The 18,185-nt window shown below is 54.1% G+C and overlaps 1 protein-coding gene across 2 annotated transcripts in view; it reads right to left on the bottom strand.

The window, feature by feature from the left end:
* POLE (DNA polymerase epsilon, catalytic subunit) overlaps positions 1-9,409 on the bottom strand; it is a 31,731-nt gene extending 22,322 nt beyond the window's left edge. For both annotated transcript variants that reach the window (XM_086761902.1, XM_086761901.1), the window contains exons 1-13: positions 9,173-9,409; positions 8,690-8,770; positions 8,565-8,609; positions 8,331-8,423; positions 6,446-6,600; positions 5,419-5,560; positions 5,023-5,103; positions 4,638-4,745; positions 4,092-4,202; positions 3,726-3,811; positions 3,065-3,184; positions 985-1,117; positions 209-322 (exon numbers count right to left, since the gene is read on the bottom strand). In XM_086761902.1, the coding sequence (XP_086618028.1) occupies positions 209-322; positions 985-1,117; positions 3,065-3,184; positions 3,726-3,811; positions 4,092-4,202; positions 4,638-4,745; positions 5,023-5,103; positions 5,419-5,560; positions 6,446-6,600; positions 8,331-8,423; positions 8,565-8,609; positions 8,690-8,770; positions 9,173-9,409 (1,506 nt within the window). The remainder of the gene's footprint in view (positions 1-208; positions 323-984; positions 1,118-3,064; positions 3,185-3,725; positions 3,812-4,091; positions 4,203-4,637; positions 4,746-5,022; positions 5,104-5,418; positions 5,561-6,445; positions 6,601-8,330; positions 8,424-8,564; positions 8,610-8,689; positions 8,771-9,172) is intronic.
* Positions 9,410-18,185: the final 8,776 nt, after the last annotated feature.

Raw genomic sequence — 18,185 nt, 5'->3', positions numbered from 1 at the left:
TCAGGTCTCTTGTTCTTAGGCACCCCTCTCAAAACACCCCAGGGCTGTGGAGAGAAAGGAGGAGCTTCCAGACCCATTCTCCCTCCCTGACATGGATGGGAAAACATCCGGGCAGTGGGAATCAGGTCTGTGGCCAGAACATCCCTGCAGCACGGGAGATGTGGCTCTTTGCCCAGCAAAGAAATGATCATTTCAGGAGTGTACCCACCTCATCAGGCTCCATGGGAATGATGGTGCACAAGGCAAAAATGAAAGGATGCACGTACTTCATGTACATGTAATAGGTAGCAACTGCGTCAGACACTGAATAGGTGGCCAAGGTCTGTTCAGAAAGGGTGAGAGGCAAATTAATCCCAACCACACATGACAGAGCAGCTCAGTGACAATAATCTGTCATTGCTTCCTGCTAGACACGCTTGTATCAGCGGAAAGAAGGGAAAGGTATATTCCTCCATATCCTAGGTTGTAAAGAATAATCTGCTCCTGAGGACCCCACGCTCCAGCTCTAAATACACAGTAATACGTCAGCTTGGAATGAGAAGAAATGAGGAGGATGAGCTCACGGCACAGATGCCACCGCTTGGGAATCAGGAGGCTGCTCCAGGGCTTCAGCAGACAAGCCCTGCCTGCCACACCTGGAGCACTAAGCCTATTTCTTGTCCCTCCAGCAAGTCATGGCTCTTTGTGGTGTTTCTGACTTCAATGGCGCCTGCCACCTTGCACCGATGTAAATAAATACAGAAAATACACAGTGCAATGCCGTGCTAGTGCCACTTCGCAGAAATCTTGTTCTTTCTCCCTACAAGTTCAAGTGTTCCTAAGGCATCAGTAATCTGGGGAGACAGATTGAGTTAATTTATCAAAACCCACTGCATCGAGAAAAAACATTTTGTAACACTTTAACTTAAAGGTTCAATTAAATTGCAGCCGCTCCAGGCTTGTTTTTCAATTGCTCAGAGGAGATACAGCACAGGGAGGGAATACCTGAGGCTCCTCGGTAGCCATCCGGCACATCTCTTCAGGGTCCAGCTCCACTGGATCGTAACCCAGCTTTGCTTTAGCTGCTGCTTTCAGGTTGTGACTTCCCACGGGGAGGTAGCTGTCTCTCTTTACCCACCTGGACAGAACCATGAAAATACTGGTTTGTGTAGAGAAACCAGCCCTGCCCTTCAAAAATGGGCTCAGGCTTGCAAACGGGACCTTGATTGCAAAGGGGACCTCTCAGCAAGGACAGCCGAGCATCCCAGCGCTGCCGAGCTTTAGCTATCCTGCACCTCTACCAATGCACTTACATCCCGACCAGGACAAAGCCCACTATCTGTATCATCACCACTGCTCAGAATTACCACCTTCTAACTCCTTCAGTGGCTTTAAGATAAACATTTCACTGCTGGAGAAGACACTACCAGGAATGCAAGGACAGTCAGACGCTCTCTAAAGTCCAGATGCTGCTCCAGTGGAGGACACTCACATAAAAACCCCAACTTCTCTCTTTCTTCCTGTTCTGGTTTTGTTAGTGAGGGGGGGCCTAAGGTGGTAGCTTCTGTAGGAAACTGCTAGAAGTTTCCCCTTTGTTCAGTGGACTCGGCCGGGCCTAGGGCGGACCCGCTGCTGGCCAAGGCCGAGCCAATTGGTAGCAGAATGTCCTGTGATAACGCCTCTGCCATAACGTATTTGAGAAGGGGAAAACAGAAAGAAAAAAAAAAAAAAAAAAAAAAAAAAAAAAAAGAGGGAGAAGATGTGAAGCAGCTGAGCAGGGGCAGAGAGAGGGAGGCACGAACCTTGTGGGCCTTGCAGGCCTCACCCTCTGGCCTCCCACCGCGCAGTGACTGGGCCCAACTCGGCCCGGCCTGGCTGCGAGAAGTGGAGAGGAGATGAGATGTGAATGAGATGTAAGAAAAGATCCTGAGAGGCGTCTGCCGGCCTGTTGTGAGGAACGGCTGCAGACGCCAAGGTCAGTTCAGAAGGAGGGGGAGCAGTAATGCAGCTCCTGGCCAAGATTCCCCTGCAGCCCGTGGTGACAACCATGGTGGAGCAGGTTGTCCCCCTGCAGCCCGTGGAGCCCACAGAGGAGCAGAGATCCCCCTGGAGCCTGTGAAGGACCCCAGCCGGGGCAGGCGGATGCCTGAAGGAGGCTGTGGCTCGTGGAGGCCCGGCTGAGGCAGCCGTTCTGGAGGGACTGCACCCCGTGGAAGAGATGACCCACGCCGGAGCGGTTTCATGAAGGACTATAGCCCGTGGGAGTGACCCCACGCTGGAGCAGGGGAGGAATGCGAGGAGTTCTTCCCCCAACGATGAAGCAGTGGCATGAAACAACGTGTGATGAAGTGACCACAACCCCCATTCCCTCTTCCCTGCTGTGCCACTCGGGGGGGAAGGTGGTAGAGATAATGTTAAGCCTAGGAAGAGGGAGGGGTGGGGGGAAGTTATCTTGTTCCCTGTCTCGTTCTCCTGCTAGTTTTAGAAATAAATGAATAGTTTTCCCCAAGTCGAGTCTGTTTTGCCCGTAACGGTAACTTTAAGGATTTCTCCCCATCCTTATCTCAAACCTCGAGCCGTTTTTCTTATATCATCTCCTCCTATTCCCTTGGAGGGTGGGGGGAGTGAGAGAGAGAATGCATAATCTGGTCCTGATCGGGGCTGAACTACGACACTTCCATCTCTTCTTTACTCTCCTGGCTGTACCAGGAGACTGTGGGGTGAGGATACAGTCCCTTCCCCACTCCAGTGGCCTGACCTTATCCCACCTTTTCTGCGCTCCCCCAGATCAGACCTCAAACAACCGAGGACAGCCACCAGCAGGGAGAGAGACAGCCCTGACAGTGCCTTCATGAGGAGGGCATGGCAGCTTCTGCCGTGTGCAGCATGCCAAGGGGAAGCAGCACGCCAAGGGGAAGCAGCACAGTCAGTCAGAAATGGACTATCAAGCCAGCCTAGGGAGGGGCAACACACAAAAGCTTCCACCAGACAGGAGGAGGACAGTATCCAAATACAAGCACAGGTATTTTATATAAATTCAAGAGATAAAGATGCAGTTGTATGGGAGAGAGGGAGGATTTGGTACCTTAGACAGTCCATGTGGATGCACTGGGATGCTTTGTACTCTCCCTGGCTGTCCTTCTGAAACCCAATTTCCTGATACATATTAATTCCATGAGCTGCTGCTCTTGCTTCCACAAAGGGCCTGGAGAAACAGGCAACATGAAGAGAAGGAACAGAACAGCCACTTCCTTTCATCTCTGACAACAGTTTCACAACTGCTTTGTTACAAACTACTGAAATCATTTTTCTTGCAATTTATTTGTGATATCTGGCCACAAGAAAAACTTCCTGCAGGGCAGAATTGCAACATAACCCAAGAAGCAAAGCTGCACCAGGAGATGGAGGTGCATGGTCCCTCTCCCCTTGCTTCCCAAAGGCTGGCCCGCGCCCCTCTCCAACATCCTCCAGGTCTCTTTTGACCCTCTCCGTGCTCTCCCAAGACCAGGCTCATCCACACACCAAGGGTTTAAAGGGCTCAGCCAAGCACATGGGAGCCTACGGAAGCTCATCCTTCCAAGACAACCACCACAGGATTTGGTGAGGTGCTCAGGCTGGCCAGACAGTTGGCATGGATCACACTGTCCCCACAGCGTGAGCTATGGAAGGACGTTGAGGCTGGGACCTGACCCTGCCCCACAGCCCAGGTGACACCTTGCCAGCTTAGTTTTCATTCCAGATCTTACCAGTCAAAGAAGTCTCCATTGTACGTGACAATGATGGTGGGTTTGGTCTCCTGGACATGTTCAAACCACCTCTGGATCAAATGAGCCTAGGATGAAACAGAAGAGTAGAAAAGATACATACATAAAAAAACCTCATCTCCTCCATGGAGAGGTGGTGGATACCATACAATTTACTGCATCCTCCCCCTCTCCTCTCCCCTAGCCCAAATCTGACCTCTCTTACCCTTATTACCAAAAAATGAAAGCATGACCAGCCCCGCCAGATCCACTGCATCCCCCAGCGAGGCAGCCCACCAAGCAATTAGCTCTCCTTGGCCAACAAGAGCCCCAGGCAGGTAGAAGGTCTGCTGGGCAGAACTGACTTACTTCATCTGGTTCATTAAAGACACAAAACGGACCCTCATACTCTGGCTTGGGAGTAAACTCAAAGTCTTCAATATCCTCAGAGACGATCTCCCTGTTTGTGATCAGGTAGCCCTAGGGAGGTGACAAGGAGGCAGTTAGGAGGACTTGGCTTGCAGACAACCCAAAAACGCTGTCAAAATGATGGGACGTTTTCCTCTGGAAAGCCAGAGCTTCTGTCAAGGGGGAACAACTGTTTGGGAGTTATTTGCTGAACTATCACTGGCCATCAGCTAAGGAGGCCACAGGGAGACAATGTGAGACAGCAGGGTTGTCCCTGTGCTCTCCAGGTTACTACTGCTCCCTCAGAGGAGCATCAGCCATCTGAGCTGAGTACCACAAAACTAAATATCTAACGCATCATTCAGACTTCAATTTCATTTCCACAGCCACGCACCAAGCGGCCAGCAGCAAGGCAAGCCTGCAGTGAGCCATGTCAGAGGTGAAACGCTCGCCTGCTCCCCGGCGTCACTGCTGGAGCATGGAGGAAACCACTCTGCTGTCCCTTACCTGCCCATCAATCATGTAGGAGATCATCATGATCTGGTCTGTCTCTGCATCAGGAAACTTCAAAGGGAGTTTGGTAGTTTCAATGTCAAACGCAAGCACAACAGGATCCTGGGCAGCACCAAACCCATTAGAAAACATTCTAAAGCTGACTTGAAGTTAAAGAGCAATTCCCATTAAGCCCAGCGCTAGCCCAGCAAGTGAACCAGACCATCCCTAGGAATCATTCTACTGCTTTATCAACCCAAAAATCACTGCCCAAGCCCAAAAACAAAGCTTTCCCCCTGCACACCAGTGTGACACCAGCAGCTTATCAGCCACCAGCTCCTCGGGGCAGACACACCAGCCACACGTGTGGACAGACTGACGCCTCCCAACCAACGCTCACCGGTCGCTCCACGAGGTCGTCTCGGCGGGTGATTTCAGGGGGATAGGTGCTGCCCCGGTACCGCACGTTGTACCAGTGAGCCTGTCAAGAGAGGAGGGCGGGCAGTGCCTTACTGCGGGGCCAGCTCCTTGCATCTGGCTGCTGGGGACAGAGCTGCACGAATTAAATGCAGCCCAGAAAAAAGGCTCAAACTGTGGCTGGGCATCAATCATTGAACCTTTCTGTGTGTCACTAAGGAGAAGGCCCAGCAGTACAGGAGTAAGCTTTACATACAAACTCATTATCCCCAACACCTTTACAAAGGTCCTGGGGAGAAAACGTTTCCGCACTGCCTGCGCTTCAGCAGTATGGCAGCAGGAAAGCAAAGCTCTTCCAGCTTCCCTGTTCCTTACTCACCACGTGGATCTTCAGGTCGATGGAGAGGCGAACGTGGTAGGGTACGTCATACTCCCGCATATCCACAATGTTGTCCATCTGGCTGGCAACCTTTCTGGAGGGCCCTTCATCGCCTGTGCTCAGGCTGCCTCCGCTCAGCATGCTGCGGGGAGCAGAGCGAAGCAGCCCTCTTACCCGCATGCACAGCTCAGCAGGCTCGGGCCGAGGGACAGCCACGCGGTGCCAGTGACTCCCGGCGGCAGGAGAGGAGAGATGGCACACCCTGCCACGCAAACATCCTCTGCTGCAGAGGCCTTCCCTGCACGTGCTGTCAGTCCCGTCGCTCCTGTCTAAATTCACCTTTTCGCACATTTGAGAAACAAACTTGTCTGCTCAGAGGTAAAGGCAGACAAAAATCCACCCGTCCCTGTAAAACGAATGGTTCTTACGGCACTGGGTTTACAAGTACAGTAATGAATCTAAGCATAACGAGGCCAGCACTTTGCATGGGGACAGGACACCTTCCAGGTGAGCAGGGAGCGCTCGTCTTGCTTGATTCTCAAGTTTCAACTAAAACCAGCCTTCAGGGCCCGGAAACCAAAGGGGCAAATTTTCCATGTGTATATTCTGGTTTACTTTGAAAACAAAGTCGCTGGGTTTTTTTCTGTCTGCAACTGGGTTTCCAATCTTGTAAACAAGTGCCTGGCTTTTTATTCAGATAGAAAATGTTTGTTGTTTTTTTCTCTCTTCAGTCACAGCCAGAAGTAAGGTTGCCCAGTGCCTCTCCATACCCTTTCTCGGGGGCCAGGGAAGCCATGTGAGCATCAGGCAGAGGCACCACCACAGCACATCCCAATCCAGAGGCTCTGCGGCCTCTCGATGCACAGCAGGGAGCTGGAGGAATCACCTCGGGGATGGGGGGCAGAGAACCACAGCTGGGGTCAGACCCCAGGCAGGACAATCCCTTCCTGAGGACAGCTAAGAAATAACCAAGTGACCCCAATTATTAACATGAGGGACTGCTGGCTGCCCTAAGGAGAGCTCCCACCTGGACAGCATGGCTGTGTAGACGTCGCTTGTCTGATCCCGCTCTCTGTTCTTCCTCACAGCAGGAGAGATTTCCTTCCGCACCTTCACCAAGTCGTCCACCGTGTTGAAGGCCAGCTTGATGTAGTTCCTCTTCAGACCCACCAAGTGGTTCGGCTGCAAAGCAGCAAGACAATGCTGGCTCAAGGAGGGCGAGAACTGGGGGATGGCCACCATAAGAGAGGGATGGGGAGGCAGACTAGGCTGATGCAGGTGAAAGAACTGGCCAAAAAAAGAGGTGCCAATGGGTGGGAGAGCATGCTGGTTTTGTGTAGCAGGGGGGGCTACAGCGGCGGCTTCTGCAAGAAGCTGCTAGAAGTTTCCCCTTTGTCTGGTGGACTCGGTCGGGCCTAGGGCAAACCCATTGCTGGCCAGGGACAAGACAATTGGTGACAGGGATAACACCTCTGTGATAAGGGGAAAATTAAAAAAAAAAAAAAAAAAGTGAAGAAGCAGAAGCTGGGGGCAGAGAGGGGGAGGCACGAGCCTTGTGGACCTTGCAGGCCTCACCCTCTGGCCTCCCACCGCGCAGTGACTGGGCCCGACTTGGCCCAGCCCAGCTGAGAGAAATGGAGAGGAGATGAGATGTAAAGAGACCGTGAGAGGCAACTGACAGCCTGTTGTGAAGGATTTCCTGTGAGAGGAACTGCTGCAGACGCCAAGGGCAGTGCAGAAGGAGGGGGAGCAGTAATGCAGCTCCTGGCCAAGATTCCCCTGCAGCCCGTGGTGCAGCCCATGGTGAGGCCGGCTGTGCCCCTGCGGTCCATGGAGGCCCATGGAGGAGCAGAGATCCCCCTGCAGCCTGTGGAGGACCCCACGCTGGGGCAGGTGGAGGCCTGAAGGCGGCTGTGGCCCATGGAGGGCCCGCTGGGACAGCTGTTCTGGAGGGACTGCACCCCGTGGAAGAGATGACCCATGCCGGAGCAGTTTCACGGAGGACTGCAGCCCGTGGGAGGGACCCCACGCTGCAGCAGGGGAGGAATGTGAGGAGTTCTTCCCCCGAGGAGGAAGGAGTGGCACAAAGCGACATGTGATGAACTGACCATAACCCCGATTCCCTCTTCCCCCTGTGCTGCTCAGGGGGAGAAGGAGACAGAGATAACTGAAATTAAGTTAAGTCTTAGAAGAGGGAGGGGTAGGGGGGAAGTTGTTTTGCTTTCTTCCACATTCTTCTGCTTTGGTTTTACTAATAAACAAAGAGCTTTGCCCAAGTCGAGTCTGTTTTGCCTGTAATGGTAACTTCAATGATCTCTCCTTGTCCTTATCTCAAACCTTAGGCTTTTTTTTTTTTTTTGTTATATTATCTCTCCCTATTCCCTTGGAGGGCAGGGAGAATGAGAGAGACTACGCAGCTCAGTCCCAAGTGGGGCTAAACTGCAACAGAGAGTCAAGCACGGAGAAGAGACTCCAGTGGGCACCTCAGAGAGGAGAGCAAGAGCTGCACAGGAAGGGCCCAGCCAGCCCCACTGCCCATGCGGGCAGCACTACCAGCAGGATTCACCCAAGGAAAAGGAATAAGAACAGGACAAGCGTGAACAGCATCCCCCCTCCCACAAAACCCTGTCCTCCTCCAATCCTTCTTTAATTCCTGCAACTAAATGTCTTGAACATACTGTGACACAGCTGATATGCTCAAGGAGAGAAATGTAATTACTACCGATAAGAAGTTAGCCATAACTAACCCGGTTCTGCTAGGCATCACAAGCAGCACTAGGAGACTGAAGCCACCCACACTGTTTCCCTTTACTACTCAGTCCCTTCCTACTTCATTAGAGCTGCGCAAGGTCCAAAAAAAAAAAAAAAAACAACCCACTACTTGAGAACACAGAGGGCAGAGAAATACAAACCAGGTCCAAGTCTTCTTTGGGGACAGTTTCCAGCTTCGCAATCTTCCCTTGGAACTTCTTGGAGAGGAAGGAGGACACTTCCCGCTCGCAGCCCTGCCAAGAGACCCCGGGGCTGAGCAGTGCGACTCCGTCCCTCAGGAGAAGACCGTCCCAAAACAGGAGGCCTCCAGCTCCCCAGGGACCTGCTGTCCCCTTCCCTGGGGACCTCAGCCCCCCCCCGGGTCCCCTCCTCACCTTCTGGGTGGCGACATAGAAGTAGGGCTTGTAGGGCAGGGCCACCTAGGAGAGAGCAGATAGATGATGATGACAGTTCCCCTCGTGGGACCCTGTGCCCCACCTGCCCCACCCCAAGCACCCACCTTGAAGCGGCTCCCGTCCTCCTGGATGAAGTAGTAGTCCACAGCGCTCACTGACCGCCGGTCCTCGTCCAGCACCTCCGTCTGCCCACGGGCACCAGCGACTCACTGGGGTCCCTCCATGAGACCGCTCCCCCCACCCTACCAGGGCCCCCTCTGTGGGACTCCCTCCACCTGGGCTCTACCAGGGGTCCCCACATAGAGGCCCCCTCTCCCAGCCCTACCAACGGTCTCTCCGTGGGACTCCCTCCACCTGGGCCCTACCAGGGGTCCCCACATAGAGGCCCCCTCCCCCAGCCCTACCAACGGTCTCTCCGTGGGACTCCTGGGCCCTATCGGAGCCGCTCCCTGGGACCCCCCTCCCTCCCTCGGGCCAAGGGTCACCCCTGGGACCTCTCCTCCTCCGGGCCCTGCCGGGGGTCTCCCCCCGGGACCCCCCCGGGCCCTAGCAGGGCTGCCTGCTGCCCCCACCCCGCCGGCCCGTACCGGGTGCATGTTGATGAGCCAGCCCGTCCGTTCGCCGGGCTCCGCCGGCCGCTCGAAGCCGAAGAGCGCGTCCAGCCGGTCCGTGTGCTGCGATCGCTCCAGCCGCTTGAGAGCGGACAGCGCGGGGCCATCGTCCCTGCCAGGCGCCGCGCCCTCAGCCCCTCCCGGCTCCCGGGGCCCGCCCGCCCGCCGCCCGCGCCGCGCTCCCGCGCTGTCCCCTCCGCCCCGCAGCCCCATCCCTGCCGCCGCCGGAGGAGGAATCTCCCGCGCTGCTCCCGCTTCCCGCGAGAGCGGCACCGCCTCGCCCACGCAGCGAGAACACCAATCAGAGAGCGGCCTCGCCTCCTCCGCGGGCACCTGCCACCAATGAGAGGCCGCGTCCTGCCGCGCCCCGCCCCTGGCGTGGCCCCCTCCCGCCCCGCCCCGCCCCGCCCCGCCCCGCCACCATTTCCGGTGCTGCCTGCCGCGGGCGGCCGCGGCGCTCACGGCCGTTGCGCGTGGGTAGCGATGGCGGCCAGCTGCACAAAATCCACCCCCGCAGCCCGGTGGAAGAGCGATCCCGTGCGCCGTGCAGGGATCGAACGGCGGGGCTCCCCCCGCCGGGACCCCACCGGCGCCCGGGAAGCCGGGGTCCGTGCCCAGGCTGGGGGATGTGGCCGCCGCTTTGCCCCTTTGTGGACTTAACCGGCGGCGAAGCTGAGCGTGGGTCCCAGAGACACGGACGGACGCAGGACCCACCCCAGGCGCCAGCCACGTCCCCTCATGTGGGGTGGCAGAAGCAGGAGGTCACTCGTGCGGCACACGCACACCCGTGGGTACCCCGAGCACCAACACGGCCCCCCAGCTGCTGGCACCCCTGTCTGGGCCTCAGCCCTCTTTCGCCTTGCACCAGTCCTCCCAGTTTTGGGGACAGATTATGTGTCCCCCCCCATGGCTGGAGGTTGAAGACCCCCATTCACTCCAGTGGCTGCGCTGGGACACCAACTGGTGACACAAATCCCCTGATGCACACGCAGGTCTCCCCGGGAGCTGGCACGGAGTCACTGCGGCACATGCTTGCGCAGGACCGAGAGTGAGAGGATGTGGAGAAATAGTTATGAAAGCATTTGATACGAAAAGACAAAAAGATTGGACGGCCTGCGGTGACCAGCACAGCGCTCAGCCAAACCGGCCTCAGTTTATACCTGAGCCACCCGTTTCACAGCCCCTCCTGCCTTCCCCCACTTTGTTCCTGCTGGTTCCCCTTCCTGTTGCTGCGGGTCCGTTCCCAGCCCCGTGGGTCGGTTCCCAGCCCGTGTCCAGGGTCTCCCTGGTTCACGCGGAGAGGGGATGCTGCTCAGCAGTTGCAAAAGCCCGGGCTGATCCTGCTGGAAGGGCCAGCCTTGGCGTGGTTTCTGGAGAGCCCATGAATTACTGCAAGCCTTAATGTCTGGTGCCGTTCGCTGCCTCCTTTATCACTTGGCAGTCAGGTCTGCGTCCCTGCATGGTCTTGTTCCCAGCTTCCTCCTTTTTTGTATTATCCCTGGTTGCACTGAAGGTCCTTGACCCCTAACGGAGCAGACACACGCTCACAGCATGTTTCAGCGGCGACGTGCTCTCCAAGCGTTCAAGAGAAAGAATAAATACAAAGCACTACTTAAAGCCACAGTCTCGTTTCCACCCCACAAAGCCCTGGAGCATGGGATGTGCACCATTGCACTCAACACTCCCTGGAAGCTCCTCTGCGCTTCCAAAGTTGCTGGGTTTTTTTAGGCAAGGCTGAATTTCACCTGAGCTTGACACAAAAAATCTCTTCTGAGGTACTGGGCACTGGAGCAGACTGCTCCTCCCGCATTGCTGGATGCCATTGCTGGAGGCATCCACAGGATCCAGAAAGGACCTGACTTTATGGATATCAAGAACGTGATTTAAAAACAATCTTCTGACTTTCTTTTGAACATAAAGTGCCTGCTATTGAGTCGGACTTTCCCTGAAGATGCATTAACCTGTATCTTTTATCTGTGCTATTTTTCATGGTTTCTCTGGGAGGGGCTCCTTCACCCGGCTGCTGCTGGTGTCAGGCTGCTCGTTTGCTCCTTCGGTGAATTTTGGTCATTTGGCTAAACTAAGCTGGCGGAAAACGAGGGGAAGGTTTGATGTTGATCTGGGTTCACATCAACGGCTGTGGCTTGCTGTGGCTTGCGCATGAGAACACGCCTTTGCAGACAGTGCCGTGTGGTAAAGCAGTTCCCCTCTTCCAGCTGCGAGAGATGCCCATGGACACTGAGAATGGGGTGGCTGAGCTGGAGGTTACCTGTTGTGATGGGACCTCCTCTGCTAGCAGCTGCCTGGAGCTTCTGGAGAGGCAGAGGCCCTGTTGTGAGGAGGCAGATAGGTCCGAGGTACTGGCACTGGACTGGGAACCAACGTCTCTTGTTCCTGTCACACCCAGACAGGCATCTGCTTGTAGAATCAGAGGATGGTTTGGGTTGGATGGACCTTTAAAGATCACTTAGTCCAACTCCCCTACTGTGGGCAGGGCCATCTTTCACCAGAGCAGGTAGCTCAAAGGCCCATCCAACCTGACCAGGTCAGTACAGTCAGCCCTAAAGCAGAACAGCTGTAAGCAATGGTCTCTTGATGCCTCAAGAGAGCAGTCCCCACATCATCATCAGGCTTGCTGTGTGCCACGTTCATGATGCCGCTATGAGCAGAGACGCGTGGTGGCGGCAGGCTCTGGTCCGCCTGGCCTTGCCCGAGTCCTGTGTGCTCTGGGTGTTGTTTCACACACTGGTGTCACACCCAGCAAATCGGGAAGAGTAGTGCTGGCTGGAACATGTAGTTTTTCAAGATGTTGCTTTTCACTAAAATTTTGGTATTCTTCTTACCTCCTCTGCATTGCACAGTGGTTGCACTAGCACGTCTGTGGGTGTTTGTTATATTAATGGACTTTAAAAAATAAGTCAGATTTCTATGCAAACAGTAGCCAAGAGAACAGAGATGCTGGTAATGCTGTCACACTCTCTTAAACCCCAGCATCTGAAGCTCCACATTAAATCTGAAGCTCCGGTTTTCTGACACTGGGGTGTCGTTTCAGATGGCCAGTTCTTCAGTGGCCAATGGCTGCATTGGGTTTGCTTTCCCTGCAGGGCGTGTGGATGACTGTGACCATGAAGTGTCTGAGGTCTGCTTGGGTGGTGCACATCTGCTTTTACTAAGGTGAGTGAGCCACTTGATGGACCTGCTGTTCCTACCTGATCTCAGTGATGCCCTGCAGACCATGGTGCCATTGTGTGTGTCTATCATAAGGAGCCCAATTTCCTCTGCCATGTTCCTGATGTAGATCTCGACAAAGAGCTGCTGTTCCTTCGGACTCTTGTAGCAAAATGGCAAGTGTGACTGTAAAGGTAAGAAGCAAGTTCAGTCTCTCGCACCATGGGGATACATCATCCTGTGTATCCTGGCCATACCAGCTGGAGGAAAGATAAGGGAAGATGCACAGGTCAGGGCTCTGCTATGCTGCTACCATCACAAATTTCAGTTGGAAGGGACCTCTGGAGTGTCTTATCTAACCTGCCTCTCAAAGATGGACCAGTGTCAATTGCAGCTCTGCTCGACAGGACTGAAAACCTCAAAAAGCAGAGATTCACCACCTTCTAATTTTCTCTGATGGCTGCATTCCCACTGAATGATATTTTTTTCCTAATATTTGGCCTGAACTTCCCAGTGGGAAGTTCATAAAAACTTATGACTTTTACCTGACACTACCAAGAGCTTGGTTCTGTCATCTTTGCAACTGCTCTTCAAGGCAGAGTGCCCAGTTACTGGGTGTTCCAGGAAGCGGTAAAATCAAACCCCACCTCGTGATTCACGCCTTTAAGACTGTCTCTCAATTATGCTGAAGAACCTGGCTGTCTGGGCCTACGCTCAGCTCGGCAGCGGGGTTTTAGCTGCAAGGGGGGATGATGAATAAGCACAGCCATCACAAGTGAGGTCAGGTATTCCTTTGTTCTGTTCAGCACTTGTGAGACCACGTTTGGGCACTGGGTCCAGTTTAGGTCTTCCCAGTACAAGACAGACATGGACATCCTGGAGCAAGGCTAGCTGTGGGCAGAGTATGCAAGCAGAGGCAATTGGGTTTGTTCGACATGAAGAGGAAGCCACGGGGAGAACTAATCCCTGTCTTTAACTATGTGAAGGGGCACTAAAGAAACGACAGAGCCAGCCTCCTGGAGGTACACAGTGATGAGACGAGAGGAAACGGGAACAGGCTGCAGCAAGGGAAACTCTAATTAGATAATAGGTAAAAAAAATCACAATGAGGGTGTTACAACACTGGACTAGAGACCCAGAGAGGCTGTGGTATCTCCATCCTTGGAGATATTTAACCTTAATTGGACATGGCCTTGAGCACCTTAATCCAACTTTAAAACCCACGTCCTTGAGCGGCAGGTTGGACCAGCACCCTCCTGAGGGGCCATCCAACCTAAGTTTCTCTGATTTCCTTTTCATTATCATGGTGCCATGCACACTCGTGAAAGGAGTTTTTCATAACCAGCTATGAATGTGCCGTTGGACCGTCATCAGCTGCTCTCAGGATGTCACAAACTCCTGTGTAAAACAAGTAACCACAAGGACTAATTGACCAAGTCTTCCCAGATTTTGCCAGACGTTGCAATCTGATTGCCACAGGGCTTGGTACTCAAAATCAGATGTCCTCAGATGGAGTCGTGTCACATCATGGCACAGAGAGAAGGTCTCCCTCCAGTCCTGCTGCTAAGCTGAAGGAAACTCACTGCAGAGAAGATGAAGATGGAGGACTTGGGACCACACCTGAGTCAACACCTTGGAAATTCCTTCTTGATATACAGCTATGGTAATTCCAACAAGTCCCACAGTAGGATTTCTGCCATAAGGAAAAACAAAGGCAGCCCCTCTGGGCTTGTGCTCCGTGCACTTTCTGGGAACGCATATCATGAAATACCTTTGCCACTTCTAATGAGGGCAGCCCCCTGCACCTCTGACTCTGACACCCAGTAAGACAGATGCTGGTAGCAGAATATGGCTGAAGACAGAGACTTCTTGTATTTTCTGTTTCACTGAGGAAAAAAAGAAAAGGGAACAATTCCACTTACTTCAGGCATTATCACCAAGGAGTTTGTACAGCTCACCTTGTAAATGCAGCTGAAGAACAGAGGGTTGAACGGTGGAGGCTTGGGAATAAGCTTTGAATTCCAGTTTATTTCTTGTTTTTCAATGGCCTGTGAATATCAAGCATTGCTTTTGAGAGAGGAAAAAAATAAAGAGCTGTGAACTGGCGGTAGCTCTCAGAAAGTCAAGAAGAGGGTCAGAACAGACAGCTGGACGTGTATCACCAGCAGCGCTGTGCTTCAGGGCCCGGGCGGCAGGGTAGTGCACCATCGCTCAGTGAAAAGGGGCAAGGGCGTGCACATGGGAGGAGAACGGCTGGTACGCAGGCACCCATTGCTGTGCCTGGCAGCGGCCAGCGAGTTCTGCATCTGCCCCCTGTTGCAGAGCATCCTGTGCCGGGGCTTCGCTTGTGCTAGGACATGCTGTCCCAGACAAAAAGACAGACAACGATTTCTGGAGGCATCTGTGAAAGAGGAGAGTCAGGGAGGCAGGAGCAAGGATGTTGTCCTGCGGTGGGAGATGGGGGCATAGGACCGTGTGTGAGTCAGTTATGTGTTGTCATGCCATGTGTGAATCAGAGGCTGATGGCAGAAACACTGGGAGGCATCTCTGCTTGTCAAATCCAGTCCCTGCTACTGCAGCCACCCCAAATGTCATCCTTTTTTGACCTGGTCAAGCTCCCTCCATCTCATCTGCTTCACAGAGTTGTCATCTGGGATCAGGTAGAGGTGAAGAGGTGTGTTTGCAGCACAGAGCTGCTGGAAGATCAGCACTGAGGAGTGCATAAGGAATGAATTTAAGGTTGAACGTAACCTCCTCCAAAGCACCCCAAGCAGTGAGAAGCTGGGATTCTCCAGGACAGCAGAGTAAGTGATCAGTCTGGTCAGTCTCTCCAAGGTCATCTTCCCAGATTTAAAATGGGCGATGGAGCACAGGCTGGTATTTTTGTGTTCTGCAAGAGACAGCAAAGAAAACAAGGTTCTGTTTAGTCGTCCTGGCACCCTCTCAGGCAGCCTGCTCCTCTTTATGGCTTTAGCAGCAGAAAGGAGACACACGTCCACACACAATGACATGCTCTGCTTTAGGTCCCGTGTGTGCCCTGGGCTTTTGGGGTTCAGCAGTGACTTGCAGGCCTTTGGCAGTCTTCCTGCTGGCTCAGAAAACTGCAAATCTGAAGGTGGCAGCTTGGGACCATGAACATTGTCAGATTGCACCCATGCAGCATCCTGCGTACAAGCGCCGCACCACCACATACCAGGGAGGCAGATGGTTGCTGTGTGATGAATCACTCTAGTTTTTGGTCACCAGGGCAGCCTGAACATCACAAAGTGACATCCCTAGGGATGGCTAGGTCAGAGATCTCTGCTGACACTCAGTCACCCGGGTTATCTCTGGAGCACACTTTGCTATTAACTTGACAGATTAATAAAATTACAGCATTTTGCTTAGCACAGCTGTGTCAGTGAAGAGTGCGTAGAGACACCTTTCGGCTGACACGGCTGTGCTTGCCAGGCCCTAGGCGGGAGATGGAGCCATGCAACAAGAAACTCCTTTTGCAGCATGCTCTGTTTGGGAAGAGGATGTGGATTTGCCAGGAAGAGTCCCTCGGCCAGCACGCCCAGTGCCTGTGTCAGGGCTCCCCGCATGGCGAACTGGGACTCCTCTGCATGCTCTGCAGCCCAGCTGTGGGTGCTGATGTTCCTTCTCTGCTCATGAACAGTGGCTCGTTAAGAGCACTGCAGGGCAGAGGACCAAGATCCAAGCCTTGCGGCTCCTCATGTTGCCTGGGTGAAAACTGATGATTTCATTCCACTTATTCTTCTGGCTGGGCCAGCTCTGACCCATTGCATCCCATCTCAGAGTGATCCAGCCTGTGGGTGGGTGCAGCTGGCCAGCTCCTGTCCCAGTGGAGCAGAGCAGGGATGGCCATTGCCATCCACAGCTTCCATAGATGCAAAGAGCTGAGAGAATCTGCAGGGAAGCTGCAGCTGCGCTGGGGTAGTGCCTGGGGCTCATCCATAGCAGCTGGGAGGAGAGGGTGGGCCAGGAGGGGGTGGGGGTATGGAGTGGGAGCTGGGGAAGGGACCACTGCGAAGGCTTGACAGAAAGTGAGAGAAGGATGAAGGATGCCAGAGCAAAGCAGAACACAAGAGAGTACAGAAGACCTCGGAGGGAAGTGAGAATTTGGCCCTGTCTGGGAAGAGGTCTTCAAGGAGCTGGAAATGTCCCCAGTGGGGGACAAGTTGAGATGGTGGCTTGGGGGACTCAGGTCTCTGTGGCTGCTGTACCTGCCAGGCAGATGAAGTGGGGCAATGCACCGCCTGCACGACCCCAGATTGCACTTCGATGTGGAAGAGGGGTCCGACGAGCACCCACATTTTCTGGTCAGCCTTGCTCAGGTGCCTGGTCCAGGTGGCATATCTGTAGGTGATGGTTACTCACGACTTCACCTCAAAGCCGAGGCCTTCCATCACTGGAAGATGCCTGCACTGGGGAACTGGGGTCTGCAGGTGGGAGAAATGACAGGCTCATGCTACCAGGGATGGAGCTTTTGGAAGGTCTTCCCACTTCTCCTGACAGCTTTTACCAGTACTCGGTGCGGTACTTCACAAAGTCTTGAATTATCTACTGTCTCACTTCTGGAAGATCCTGCAACACAAGCGTGGCCAGTTTGAGACTCAGTGAGGTGCTGTGCACTGGGTACTGGTTGCAGAAGGTGTGCTGGGTGAAGCACGGTGCAGCTCGGCGTTGGAGCTCAGAGCTTCGCAAGCAGCAGCAGGGGATCAGCAACTGCTGGCTGGTGCCCAGAAAGGCATCACTCACGTCACTGAAGAAGCCAGAAAAATCACTGACTGGCAACTCTGCCCTGGGATCCAAAACAAGCCCAGCTCATGACCCCTTTGACGCCAACCCCTGTAGCGGTGCCCAAGAGAAATCCTGCGCACAGGCACAACAACGAGAACACTTGGCCCCACCTGGATAGATGCCATGGGGGAGGAAGCATCGCTCAATCTGTGCATCTCCCATGCATCTGCAGGAAAGATAATGGGTGGACACACAGAGCAGCTCCTGGAGCTCCAAACCACGTGTTTCACCCACTGATTTTTAGGATGTATTTTGCAAATGGGAATTCCAGATAGGGAAGTTTCTGTTTCCTCAGAGAGAAAATGTTGTTGGCTGCTGATTTTTGTGTAAGTAAAGCCTGGGCTGTTCCCTCTCTGCCATGGTGTGTCAGCAGCCAGAATAAATTTAGAATGTGAACAAGTGAAGTTTGTTTACCCATGGACTTGAAAACTGGGGCAGCATGTCCCGAGTTAGTGGAGCAAAAGGGACCAGACTCCTCTGGAGGATGAAGAATCGCTGCTAATAACAAGTTTTGAGGGCGCACCCAGCCTTCCAGGTGACAGTTAGGGTCAGTCCCAGGCTCCCTGCTGTGCCATTTCCTTTGGGTGCCACAGTGCCACAGGACTGGCAAGACCCTTACCTCCCCTGAGCATCACGAGCAGCTTCCCTGCAGTGGGGAGCCTGGTTTCGGCCAGCGATAGCTCTCCCGCAGCGGGGAACACAGGGGAGAGCACTCACAAGCGGTGTTTCTCCCCTTCAGCTGCACTTGCCTGCTGGAGGCAGGAGGAGATGTCTTCTGAGAGCGTGAGCAACATTGCCGCATCAGGGGTCGTGCTGGCCCCGCTCCTGTGGGGAGGAAGCAGGCTGGTGCGGGAGCTGTGCCCTGCCGGCAGCGTGAGGTCCCGCTGCTGGGACCGAGGGCAGTGCCCACCAGCTCCTGCCACCTGTTGATGGGCAGCACCAGACGCCCCCATCTGCAGGGCTGGCTGTGAGCCTGCGTGCTGCAGCTGTGCCTTCTTCACTCCGGCACCCCAGCCTC

Source organism: Chlamydotis macqueenii, chromosome 17 (assembly GCF_036417535.1).
Source record: "Chlamydotis macqueenii isolate bChlMac1 chromosome 17, bChlMac1.mat, whole genome shotgun sequence".
Lineage (NCBI taxonomy): Eukaryota > Metazoa > Chordata > Aves > Otidiformes > Otididae > Chlamydotis > Chlamydotis macqueenii.
The sequence above is the reverse complement of the archived record's forward strand: the minus strand, read 5'-3'. Positions and strand labels throughout refer to the sequence as shown.